This window comes from Agrilus planipennis, unplaced genomic scaffold, assembly GCF_000699045.2.
Source record: "Agrilus planipennis isolate EAB-ADULT unplaced genomic scaffold, Apla_2.0 scaffold129, whole genome shotgun sequence".
Lineage (NCBI taxonomy): Eukaryota > Metazoa > Arthropoda > Insecta > Coleoptera > Buprestidae > Agrilus > Agrilus planipennis.
Window position 1 is genome coordinate 805,032 of NW_020440212.1, and position 12,437 is coordinate 817,468.

A 12,437-nucleotide genomic window follows, 5' to 3' on the forward strand; every position below is an offset into this window, starting at 1 on the left:
ACCTCAAATGAGGAGGTCAAAAACCTCCTCGATCAGTTTTTTGCCAGCAAAGACCAAAAATTTTATGAGCGTGGAATTATGCTACTACCAGAAAGATGGCAAAAGGTGTTGGACCAGAACGGTCAATATATAATTTAATAAAGTATTTGTTTATTATACGAAAACTGTCTTTCATTTCCACAAAAAAAAGATCAAATGACTTTCCGAATAATCCTATATGATTATTATCATTCAAATGAAGCACATAAGTCGAGTTTGAGTTGTTATTATCAAAGCTTTTTTGTGTTCTTTAATGTGTTCTTTAAAACTTCTACCTGTTTGTCGTATGTATGATTTATAGTAAGTACCATAATTAAGTTTATACACTACTGGATTGTTGTCTTTGTTGTGTTTTTATATATTTTCCTAGCTTACTGTTTGTTTTCGTAAGGGTATACCAAATTTTGAAGTTTTTCTGTTTAGTTATTTATTGAGTAAGTTAGTTACAAGGGAAGTGTCGTAACCATTGTTTTTAGCGATAAAATAAATTCTATTTAATTCTTTATTGTAATCCTCTGTCGTCACTGGCACCGTGATCAATCTGTGGAGGGATGAATGAAATAAGCCTGATTTATGAGGTATTGTGTGAAATGATTTGGAATGAATGATGGTCTCTGTGCGAGGTTTTTTGTGATAGATTTTATTTGTTTTTGTTTTCTACATTAAAATGGAGTTACAATATCTAAAAACTTCATCAATTCCATTTTAGATAATTAGGTATATTGTACAAAACGGATAAAAAAATGTTAATTTGCTCATAAAATGCATGAGATAAGTAATCATGCAAAAAAAATAAATACATTCTTTCTAAACCAACTTTACCGACAGGGGTAAGTAATCCCATAACTCCCAGGCAACTTAACTTAACCTAGCCTCGTCTAACCTGACCTAACCTAAATGCTACACAAAAATAAAGATTTCAATGTTACAAATATCAGAATGCGATTTTTTTATGTATTATCATGGAGTAAAATAAAATAAAACAAAAAAATATTGGAGAAAGTCCAAGAAAATTTATTTAACCCAATAAGGTGAAGCCTTAGTGTTAGAAACCGTGAACCCATCCGATTAAATGTCTAATAATAGCCTTTAGAATCTACGTAACACACTGATATTCTATTGCCAATATCACGTGAATAATTAGCTCAAACTTACGGTTAGTTACGTGCTACGTACTATGTATACATATAAATGTACGTTACCTTTAGAAATGAAACTAAATACATTAAATAGGCAAAACCATATTCGAAAATTTTTATATAGTCACAAACTAAGTAGATGCGAGGATTTCCCCCACGTTACCGGAAAGACCGTAATTTCCGAATTTTTTTCTAAAATGTGTCCCCATTTCCTCTGGCAAATGCCAAATACCAAAATGCATAAACATATAAAGGAATTACCAGTCATCTGAAGGTGAAAGAAGAAATCTTTCATATTCTTGTAATACCTTTCCCGTTTTAATTCCTAATAGTCACTGATAATAAAAAATCCTAGTAGCAAATAACGTACATACATATATTCCACTAATAAATTTTAATAAAACAATTCATCGAGTCACAAAACTTCCTTTAATTTAATTCAGAAACCATCATTGAGGTGGACACCGCAACTTACTAAAGTTTCATCGTAATCGAATAAATGTCATCAATAGCAATATCCCACAGAGAAAAAGCGAAACAATACAAGAAAAAAGCATTAATTGTTTTACAGGTAAGACAAAACGTAAAGCCATCCAATATCCCTCAGAAAATGTGAAGGTGCAGAAGGTTGGTCTAGATCCTACTTTTCCCTATTCACTAAACATGTACCTAAATGTGCCGCTGATGTCAGTGCTGTCATTGCAACCTGCTCCTGCTAGCAGAGCTGCGGCAGCCACACGCTCAGCTCTTCACTTAGGCATATATTACGTATAAAACGCCATTACAAGGGCTATTTAAAACATTATAATTACCACTGATATAAACAGATCTCTGTGTACATATTCTTATTAATAAAACTGAAATGAGAAGAGACTTTTGCAAAAATAAAATATTAAAATAATTGTTAAAAAAAATAGCCGGACACTATGACCAACATTTATTAACAGCAGGTATTTACGAAGATGCAGAAAGGGCCAAACATAATTGAAATTTCGATTTGTAACTCAGAATTTTGACTTGTTATTCGCGAATTCGACCTGCAATTCGAAATTTTGAGTTGTAACTCGAAACAGGCGTATTAACTTAAAGTTTGAAATGTCAACTTAAATTTTCTAGGTGATGTATTGAGTTATCTATTAGTGTTTTAGTGATTGTTGTCTGCCATTCAATGCCTTAGGTTAAGTTGGGATATAATTGATTTGGTTCAGCTGTGTAAACAAAAGAAAGTACACAATTACCTCCTTCGTGTTATTGTTACCTATTGCAACCTTGTGATCCTAATCTAATCAAACTTAATGCTTCTATTTGATTGGTTAGAACTATTAGGTTATGGTAGGTAAAGACAGCAAGAACGAAGTGAGTGTTGTCGTAGTAATTTGTTTCTTTTGTTCAGAGCAATGTGCAGGTACAAAAAAGAAAACCTGCCTTAGGTTAAGTTGGGATAAGAGTAATTATGCTGCGATTAAATGAAGATTTTGAGTTACAACTCGAAATTTCAAAATAAAAATTAAGTTTGATCCTTTTACGCCTTCGTAAACGTTTGATATTTTCGGATATGAATAACGCTAAAAGAAAAATACAGACATGGTAAGTAATATTTTCTATTCTATTCTCAGCTATTTAGTTGGCTAATACATGTACGTACTACGACCAGGTGTTCATATTTTTGATCTTTTCCACGAATCAATTATTTTATGAATAATTACCAAGTTCATTCAACTAGAGATAGGATACCTTGACTAGCGGCGAATCATACTACCTATTATGGGTACTGTAGGTATATTATAATAGCGTATAATACGCACAATTCAGAAGAAACCTCGTAAAACACGACCATTTGAAATTTAAAATTTGTTAGGTATTTGTTTGTTAACACACAATACCTATGTAGTTGTTACGCACGAAACGATTCAGAATATATGCTAATTTAATAGGTACACGTCCGCCCGCATTTTTATATTCTATGTGAGGCATTATAGGTATTATGCCTATTTAAAAAAATAAAAATGTCATCAATTTACCAAACGAAAAAAAAAACAGACAAAACTTACAGCTAGTTCAACAAGCTGTTTCTTTCGACTGTATTACATTTACGATTAGTAAAATCAGGTATTATATTCTATAGGTAACTTATTTATATGCACATTATGTATATAAGTATGTACATAGGTATCAAAAGATAAACATGTTATTTCATACCGATGCCAATGTGAATAACCTCATCGGTACCTATAAAGATTGCGAAGTGGATACGTTACAAATATACGAACGAAACCAATTTTTCATCGTGAAAACGAAATAGAACGTGAAATTTTAACAAAACATTACGACGATCTATCTATAATAATATTTTTGAAGCTTTATTATCATTTTCCCTCGGAATGAATCATGTGGAAAACGATGAAAATGTAATAGGCAGCACACGCCCATTTTTCGTAGCTACGCAATACAATTTCCTCAGGAAATAGCTAGAACGCAGAAAATTGATTAAAAGCGACAAAATCAATAATTACAATTGTTAAAAAAAAGGAATTTACTTCTTTAGACCTAATCGCAACCACTATTTATGCCTACTTATTTATTATTCAAGCGCTTTTAAATAGGCACAATACACTCTTTTTATTTACGTTAAAGTAATAAACGCAGACAACGCAAAACGATGAAGGAAAACCTACGTACTGAGCAAACAGTTAACAGGTACCTAATAAGAGGCACAATGAAACATATTGACGTTCTAAAGAAGAGGCCAATAACACCAAAGTTGTTCGGGAAAGGCCGATTTATGTATTCCATCGCTTCTCGTCTAATTTCGGTCAAAAGATGATTGAATTCAAATCGTTGCAAAAACCTTACGATCACTTTACAATGCAAAAACAACATTGTTCTCGTCTTAAATTTCGACAAATAAAAACAAAACAGGAACGCAACCACATGTTCACTTGACAGCTCGACATGTGGACGAGCGTGATAATTACGCGATTAAGAAGACACAGATGCACAAGACCTCAGCAATGATTCGGCAACTGAATAGAATTACCTAAGTTAAGTTTCGGTGGTTTATTACTACACAAGGACCTCGCCATAGCTTCGCCATGTTGGCAATTCGAATGTATACAAACAACAACGCACGACCGCTCGTGACTTGTTTTAGGAAATTGGTTATGTCGGACTCACCTGCTGCAGGGCCTAAGCACAGTCCTACTGTAAACACAACGCTGAACTGAAGAATTGGTACCGCCATATATGAGTGGTCATTTGGAAATCGTTACGGGGAAAAAACACAAACACTAATAACAACAAACAACAATAAACGCTTAGTGTCTGTTGCAAGAATTCACGGATCACGATTCACTTCTTCGCTAACTTTCTAACTTCGGTCGCCGTTTCCGCGTGAACTGCTGCTGCCCAGGACGGATGCCGATGAGTTGAGCCCACCATTCAGCGTTCGGCATGTTGAAGTGACATGCGCAGGACAGGTAGTATCAGTGGTTCCACGAAAAATCAAACCCATACAGTCGAAGGCAAAAGTTACGCCCATTGCTCATATCTGATGTGATGTAGGCAGTAGCCAATGATTTTAAACGTTAAATAATGCAAAAAACCGGTTATTTCTTTTATTCAACAAACTATTCATTAAAAAGCGCACCTTTAATTAATAAAGAATATGAAGAAAACAGACAAAAATTATTTTTTTATTCAGTAACTATGCAAATAAAACGTATTTTAAGAGTAGCAATATTCATTCTTCTAATGCAGTTAATAAGAATTATCGTTATAAAAAATTACAATCGCACTAAACAAAAGTTAAGCGATTTCATTCAGCAGCTGTATTATTAGGTAGTAATTACTTTAATTTGTCAGTACTAGTACGTATCTCAGTAGGAATACTTTTTTTTATTTCGGGATTTCCCAGTTATATATTTGTTAACATTGTTTTATCTGCACAACTTATGTACCTATGCAATAATGCAGACTAAATGAAAATACGATATGTAAGTGTAACAATGTATAACAATATTTAATATTAAGCATATCACTATTGCTTCTTTCTTAAGTAACGAAATTAAAAAAACAAATGGTTATATCTATAATATTTTTCGCAAATAACACAAAAAAACTTAAAATAAACTAACACCAGATATTCGCAGTTTGTTTAGTTTAAATCAAATAAAGAATTTATTCAATGATGTAAGGGTATCCAATTTTGAACATGAGCCACTGTATGTACCGTAGAAAAGAAGGACGAACATGAATGAACACACTATCGCTCATTGTAGTGTAGTACGCAGTGCAATTACAGATAAATTGAAAATGGCAAGAGGACGCAGACGGCAGCGTTTGTGTGCGTCTTATCTTTCTTATTTATTTGTTCAAATTATATGCATAATTTGCTAGAATAATAACAACGAGAATGTAAACAGCATAATTATTATACAGTTACCTACTATGTTAAGTAATGTCTACATTGTTAAAAATACCTACATACCATCTTATAGTATGGGTTTCTACCATAATGACACGTGTTGTATTTACGTACCTACGTATAACAGATAAATATTAATACGAGTGCGTAAAATTTGTAGTTCTATTTTTAAATAAGTACTTCCTATAAATATCTTTTTTATAAACCAAAATGAAATTCTTACTTAATTTAATATTTACCTACTTTTATGTTTTTTTATCGTTATCGTTATTTAATCGTAAGATATAAGTAGGGATAATCTATTAAAGGCAGNAAATCAAAATTGCCTTTTGAGGTATTGTTTCTTGTGACTAGTAAGACTTACAAATATGGTGGACTTATTTATTTTTTTCTAGTTTCCAGAATTACCTAGTTCGCAGAAAATTTCTTATCTAAGTTCACATTATTGGAATAAAGGTGTAATGTGGACATTTAATCGTAAGATATAAGTAGGGATAATCTATTAAAGGCAGTTATCAATGGATGGCATTATCTTTTAAGAAATAGTATGGTATAGAAAAATTCGTACAAAGGCCTTGTATAAACTTTTCATATAAATGAATCATAAAATAATGAGTCCAAAATTATGCATTTGCGTTCATGCTCGCTGAACATTTTGCTTAACCTGTATACTAATGTACTTGACATGAATAGGATGAATAATTTTACAAAATATTTACGTTCTAACTGATGATAAAAAAGAAATAAAACGACACAAAATTTTTAAACTGAATAGTTACATATTTCCTTTTTTGAACCACCTAGTATTTGGTGGCAATTGTAAAGTGAATTCATAAAAGTTGAAAGAGGTAAGATTATTTACATCAATCCAATTTGCATTATTAACTATCATTCAAAGCAGAAGTACAAAATAGAGACTTAATGTATTTCAGGAAATGTTTACGTACGATAAATTATAAAAATTAGTATTGGTAATAATTTACAATTATTCTTTAATCTTTAAAATTAGTGTCTCTTTATTTTTCAAATATACCACGATAGACCGATTAGATTTTTTTATAATCAGTCGCAATTCACCATAACAATTAGTGAATATAACTGCTGACGAACGTGAATATAAATAATTATTGCTTTATTTTAGATATTTCTACGTATTTGTACTATATGTATAAAAATATCAGTACTTCGTTATATTCTGGTTGAAATTTGATAATTAATAGATAATCAAAAAAAATTTAGCAGTACACTTTCCCCAAGTAATTTTTGTAAGAGCACATGAATTATAAACACCCATTCATTTGTCAATAAACAATTAAAAAAAATTCATTCACTATCCTTAAAATAAATAATCCAAGTGCAGACACTATACCGCCATCTAGTGGTATTTTGCTGCTACTGCAGTACTTCAAGAAACTGCCTAAGACCCGCTGAGATCATAGAAATAGCGATCTGCATCTGTTAGTTTCGATAAATTTCTGACAAAGAACTTAATACACGTTTTTATTAATAAATAATAGTTAAATTATAAAANGAAAACATAAATATAAAGCAGAATGATATTTAAGTCTCATTCCTACCAGCCACAAATATTTGTGGTTAGCAGTCTTCTTTATACTTCTTGTGCAAAGCAGAAGGCTAGGGCGGAAGACTCTTTCCAATCTTCCTTTATAAATCGTGGGAATGGGTGGGTAGTGGTTACGGAATGAGACAGACAATGAACACAGAAGAGAATGAAATATTCTCTGTGGAATATTGCTGCCCCAGCATTTACCTAAGTGATACAAGTAAACCATAGAAAAACTAGGATCTAAACCGCAATTACATATTAAAATCAAACTGAATTAAATGATAAAAAATAATTTTGAATTGTTTAAAAAAAAAGACAATTTTCCACTAAGATAAATTTATTTGTCATCAGGGAATACATATGACCGTAATTAAGTAAATCAAACTATAAGAATTACAAGTTTTCTTTAAATTTTTCTATTTTTCCTTGGGGGTGTGTGATAACCGCTGGACCTGCTGCTTCTACGGCTGCTACCGGATCTCGCTCTTCTCACATTTCTTGGACGGGATTTACGCCTTTTAAAATGGTAAACTTATCTTTTAAATTTATTAATCTCATACTTTTTCTGTGGGAATAAGGTGCATTTACTTACCTAGAAGGTTCACTTGAAGAGTCACTATCAGAAGAACTCTCAGAAGACGAACTGTTCGATTTCTTCCCTAATTCTTGCAAAACTTTCACGGTCTTTAAAAGTTTCTCCTTTTCAATTGCATCTCGTTTAATCTTCTTAGCTCTTTCCAACATTTCTGCCTCTTCTTTAGCCTTACGCTGTTTCTCTTCGATTAATAACTGAAACAAACACAGTAATGTTCTAATTACTAAATAAATCCTCAAAATATTTAATTTAATTACAGAAAAAATACCGTTTTTAACAAAATAAATCAATTTAGTAAGATTTAAACTTTATTTATGAAGTACCTGTTTGGCTCTATTTTCTTCCTCTTTTCGTTTCTTCATTTCTAAAAGTTCCAATTCCATCTTCTTCTTTAGCAATAATATTTGTTCGGCCCTTCTTTTAAACTTTTCAGCATCAGATTCTTTCTTCTTGTCGTCCACATTATCTTTATTATCCTTAGACCTGCGCCGTCGTTCTTCACTACTTCGTGAATTCGATCGTTGTCGATCCCTTTTATCTAAATTCTTATTATCCTTCCTATCTGCACTTCTATCCTTTTTCTCTACACTTCTGTCCCTTCTATTAGTGCTTCTGCCACCTTTGTCTCTACTTTTGTTTCTCCTTTCCCTGCTCCTGTCCCCTTTCTTATCTTTACTCCTGCTTCTACGTTCCTTACTTTTATCCTTTCTATCTCTGCTGATAGCTTCTGGACTTCGGTTACGTTTTTGAGCGTGCGAACGTTCTTTTGAACGACTGCGGTTGTTAGGACTTCGCGACCTGTGACGGCGATTGTCAGGACTTTTACTGCGGGATTTGGATCTGCCGTGTGATCTGGATCTTCGAGATCGAAAGAATCTCGGAGGCCTACGTCGATCAAACCTATTCGTACATGTTTTAATGACAGGCATAAAAAAAATACAGTTAACACAATGTTTTACTTACCTGTCATTCATACGTCTTCCCCTCATCCCCCCTCCTCCTCTTCTCCAACCCGTTGGGTGTCTATACCCCATGTCTTGTGCAGCGCTTCTCATGATTGGTTTCTCTACTTCAAACTTATTTCGACCACTTCGCTTCTCACCTTCAGGTTTCTCTTCGTCGAACTTTGCTTCTATTCTGTTTACAACCGACGGCTGTTTCACTATTGGTGTAATCCCTGGTACATTGGTCATTCCACCATGGTATTCACCACCAAAGCTTTTTTCAAAATTCGATTTCTTCTTATTATTTGACTTCCTATCATAACCACTTATTTTTATTTCTCCCGTAGGAGGATCTTCGCCTGTTTTTATTTGTACGCCTAGAGCTTTGGCAAGGACATCAGACTTGTTATTGAGAACAAGTTCCTCACCAACAGGTTTATCCGACTGATCATTTTTCTCGATAATCTGATTGGCTTCCACGTTTTCTTTCTCAACATTTAAAGGCCGGAAACTGTTCGGCAAAGGATATTGGACAAGACTAGGTACCTGACGTTTTGGTACGTCATCTTCCGATTGATTTTCTTGTTCGTAATCGAGCGCATTATAATCGACTTCTTTTTCACGGCCATTTTTAGCGCGATGATCGGGCGATTGATCGAAATGTTGGTGTTCTTCGCGTAATTGTGTATTGATATCTTGTTTCAATTTGCGTTCGTGCTCGACCTTTTCGTAATCGGAAAGTTTTATGACCCGCGATTCTTCTTGTTTCCAATGAACTGGAGTCATACTACGCGATCTACTGCGCGAAGGCGTACGAAAGCGCTGCAACAAAATAAACAAATTAGCAAAATTTGACAAAATTAATGGAATAATTTTTCGCCACCAAAAAGATTGTTTTCAAAATAAGTGCCAAGTTTATTTATATAACTAGTTATCTACCAAATGTAAGAAAACGTTTGTTATTTCTATTATGCAACCATCTTTATTTAATTTTAAATTTGTATACTTTTCATTTTGAAATGAAATACAAACAAAAGTGGAAACGGTGAAAAATACTTGTGTGTACTTACAAAAACACCTCTACCCTTAATTATTCTACCACTTTTGGTGGTAGCTGGCCTATCGCGTCGATAGCCTCTACGACCCCAATTGTTTCTATCATCTCGATTTCTGTTTCTCTCAATTCGGTCATCTAAAAGAAACAAAAAATCAATACCACATGCTTTTTAATTTATTCAAACCTATATCAGATACCTCTATATTTTCCGTCTTTTTTGGAATGTTCTTTTGGGGGTCCTCCTCTTAAAAGAAATTTATTCACTGGCACATCAGGGATTTCTTCTGGATCTATATTGCTTACTATTGCAAGAGGATGAAGTTCGTCTTCTCTAACTTCACCTTCTTCCTGTTCATCGTCGTTTGTTTCCTTCTTACTACAATCATCACTAATTAATAACATTAACTTTTGTGTTCCGGGTTCTGTTTTTTTATTACCTTTTTCCTCTTCTCTTCTCTTTCTTTTCCTTCCTTTTGTCTTTCTTTGCAGCCTTTTTCGCTTTTTTCTTCTCTTTATCTGAATCCTCCTCCTCTTCTTCCTCTTCACTACTTACCTTTTTCTTTTTCTCCTTTTTTGCTGAATTTATAAAATAAATAAGATAAAACATACAACTGAAAAATTGGATTATCTTTTACCTTTCGCCTGTCGCACTAATTCTCCACATCTCGTTATTTTGGCATCCTGCAATGGGCGACTATTGGCGTCCACCGGTAGAGCTTCAATCTGACGAACCACATCTACTCCACTAACCACATGACCAAACACCACATGGACACTATAAAATTAAAACAATTGTCATTCAATGGTCTGTTTAGAATAGTTGGAAGAATGTGCAGATACATAAACCCTCCATTTGGTACTTTACAGTTTATCAGCAAATATCAAATAAAAAACAAAAAAAAAATTAAAGTAGTAAATGGAGATTATGTTAAAGGAATAAATAAACTAAAAAAGACTCCATCTAATTATCTCTAAAATATTACTGCCTACAAGTACTTTGCCCACATTAGAAGTAGTAATTATGGTGTCTCTTTTGGTTTATATAAAAACATGATGTTTAAATTTATACAAAATGTAAACTTACTTGTCGAGATGGGGGGCCGGTTGCGTAGTACTATAACACAAAACATGACAACATATGATCAGTCAGAGGGAAGACCTGCTTAGCCGGGACTGGGGCAGCGCTACAGAACAATAAAAGTCAAAGTTCTGTAACCTGATCCAAACATACATGACAAACAAAACGGTCCAGATGCTCTTCTGCTAGTAAAAACTGCTTTTACGATGAGTTCAGACAATAACTATGTATTGCAACCGTGTACTTGTAGCTACCGCAAATTGAATGAGTTTTTGACTTATGAGAGGGAGAAATACCAATCACATCAAATACTTCATATGAAGAATCTTTCAAATAGAATCTACCTGTTATATTAATTGGAATACATGGCAACATGAATTATACAATTATATATACCAAAATGTACTCCTACACTACCAAAATTTAATTAAGAACTTACATAAAAAACTGTGAGCCATTTGTGTCTTTTCCTCGGTTAGCCATTGATAACAAAAAAGGTCGATCATGACAGTGAGTAAAGTTTTCATCTGCAACAAATTGATTTTTATATTACATTCCGCAATCAGAATATTTACATTATAAAAAGATCTATAAAATATTTCAATTGAGTTGGAAACTTATTATAATTAGTAAAACTATAACCTTCAAAAGTGCCCCCATAAATACTTTCACCACCAGTTCCATTTCCATTAGAAAAGTCACCTCCTTGTATGATAAAGTCTTTTACAACACGATGAAATATACTATCCTAAAAAGATTACAAATATGCTGTGCTTATTCTATTTAATTCTTTTTATGGTAATATACCTTAAAATGTAATGGCTTTTTAGTATTCTCTCCTTCACCTTTTTCACCAGTACATAGACATCTGAAATTTTCACAGGTACGAGGCACAACATCGTTAAACAGTTCAAAGATAATACGACCCGATTGTAAGCCGCCGATGGACACATCGAAAAAACATCGTGTCCTTTCCACCTTATTTTCCGATCCCGACATTTGATTAAAGATAAATTACCGTTTTTGAATAAAATACTAACAAAGCTTATTAATATTACTTGTTTAAATCACCTAAACAATTGAATAAATTACAAAGTTTTACGCCATGTTAAACGTACCACTGTAGCCCATTCCAATTTCAATGATAACCAATGTAAAAAAAACACCTTATCAAAAAGAATAGACGATAATAATTGTTTACAATTCAATTTGCATAGTACACTATTCTATGTAAACACTTACAAGTCCTAATATTACTTTTTGCAAACTATACAGCTGATAACAAATTACTAGCCCAGATCGTTTATCGCTTATCTATGATGCATTCAGATAATAGATATAGACACGATATAGACATAGACAAGAGAATGGACAAGATTCAGATCATAGGATAGTTTCATCGATAAAAAAGATCATTTATAGTTTTATATAATAATATACATAATAACATAGTTTTATCCTTTTCCTTTAATTTCTGTCCTCGATATCGCTTCATCCACAAGCCGGATTTGTAAATTACATTTGAACATTTAAATTAACATTTTTAATTTCAAACGAATAATTAAAAAGTTTATATGAATAAAACTATAATAAAC

At 32.9% G+C, this 12,437-nt stretch overlaps 2 protein-coding genes and 1 long non-coding RNA gene across 8 annotated transcripts in view; all 3 read right to left on the reverse strand.

Moving 5' to 3' along the window:
• LOC112906046 overlaps positions 1-1,578 on the reverse strand; it is an 8,484-nt gene extending 6,906 nt beyond the window's left edge. The window contains exon 1 of the long non-coding RNA XR_003232139.1: positions 1,564-1,578. This is a non-coding gene — a long non-coding RNA (uncharacterized LOC112906046). The remainder of the gene's footprint in view (positions 1-1,563) is intronic.
• Positions 1-4,727, reverse strand: part of LOC108734479 (protogenin) — a 153,128-nt gene extending 148,401 nt beyond the window's left edge. For 2 of the 3 annotated variants that reach the window (XM_018466063.2, XM_018466061.2), the window contains exon 1: positions 4,353-4,725. In XM_018466063.2, the coding sequence (XP_018321565.1) occupies positions 4,353-4,419 (67 nt within the window). In that variant the 5' untranslated portion in view covers positions 4,420-4,725. Of the gene's footprint in view, positions 1-4,352 lie in introns of all 3 variants that reach the window. The other variant, XM_018466060.2, reaches the window with a different exon arrangement.
• A 2,760-nt stretch (positions 4,728-7,487) lies between these two features.
• Positions 7,488-12,167, reverse strand: LOC108734480 (peptidyl-prolyl cis-trans isomerase G). Of its 4 annotated transcripts, none has more exons than XM_018466065.1 (12): positions 11,650-12,167; positions 11,485-11,590; positions 11,282-11,369; positions 10,849-10,878; positions 10,400-10,539; positions 10,202-10,340; positions 9,962-10,140; positions 9,778-9,899; positions 8,727-9,529; positions 8,087-8,663; positions 7,761-7,957; positions 7,488-7,683 (listed from the first exon to the last, which is right to left on the reverse strand). In XM_018466065.1, exons 1-12 carry the CDS (start codon positions 11,839-11,841, stop codon positions 7,575-7,577), a joined length of 2,682 nt encoding a protein of 893 aa, XP_018321567.1. In that variant the 5' UTR covers positions 11,842-12,167; the 3' UTR covers positions 7,488-7,574. The 4 variants fall into 4 exon arrangements, with proteins under 4 accessions (XP_018321567.1, XP_018321566.1, XP_018321568.1 ...); XM_018466064.1 differs by having other exon boundaries at positions 9,962-10,152; XM_018466066.1 differs by having other exon boundaries at positions 7,607-7,699; positions 9,962-10,152.
• Positions 12,168-12,437: the final 270 nt, after the last annotated feature.

Excerpts from the sequence above, each read along its gene's own strand:
- LOC108734480 (XM_018466064.1), bottom strand. The coding sequence starts at position 11,841 with ATGTCGGGATCGGAAAATAAGGTGGAAAGGACACGATGTTTTTTCGAT. Across the intron at positions 9,900-9,961 it reads AAAAGACGGAAAATATAGAG|ATGACCGAATTGAGAGAAAC; the intron begins GTATCTGATATA and ends TGTTTCTTTTAG. Across the intron at positions 8,664-8,726 it reads GGAAGACGTATGAATGACAG|GTTTGATCGACGTAGGCCTC; the intron begins GTAAGTAAAACA and ends ATGTACGAATAG.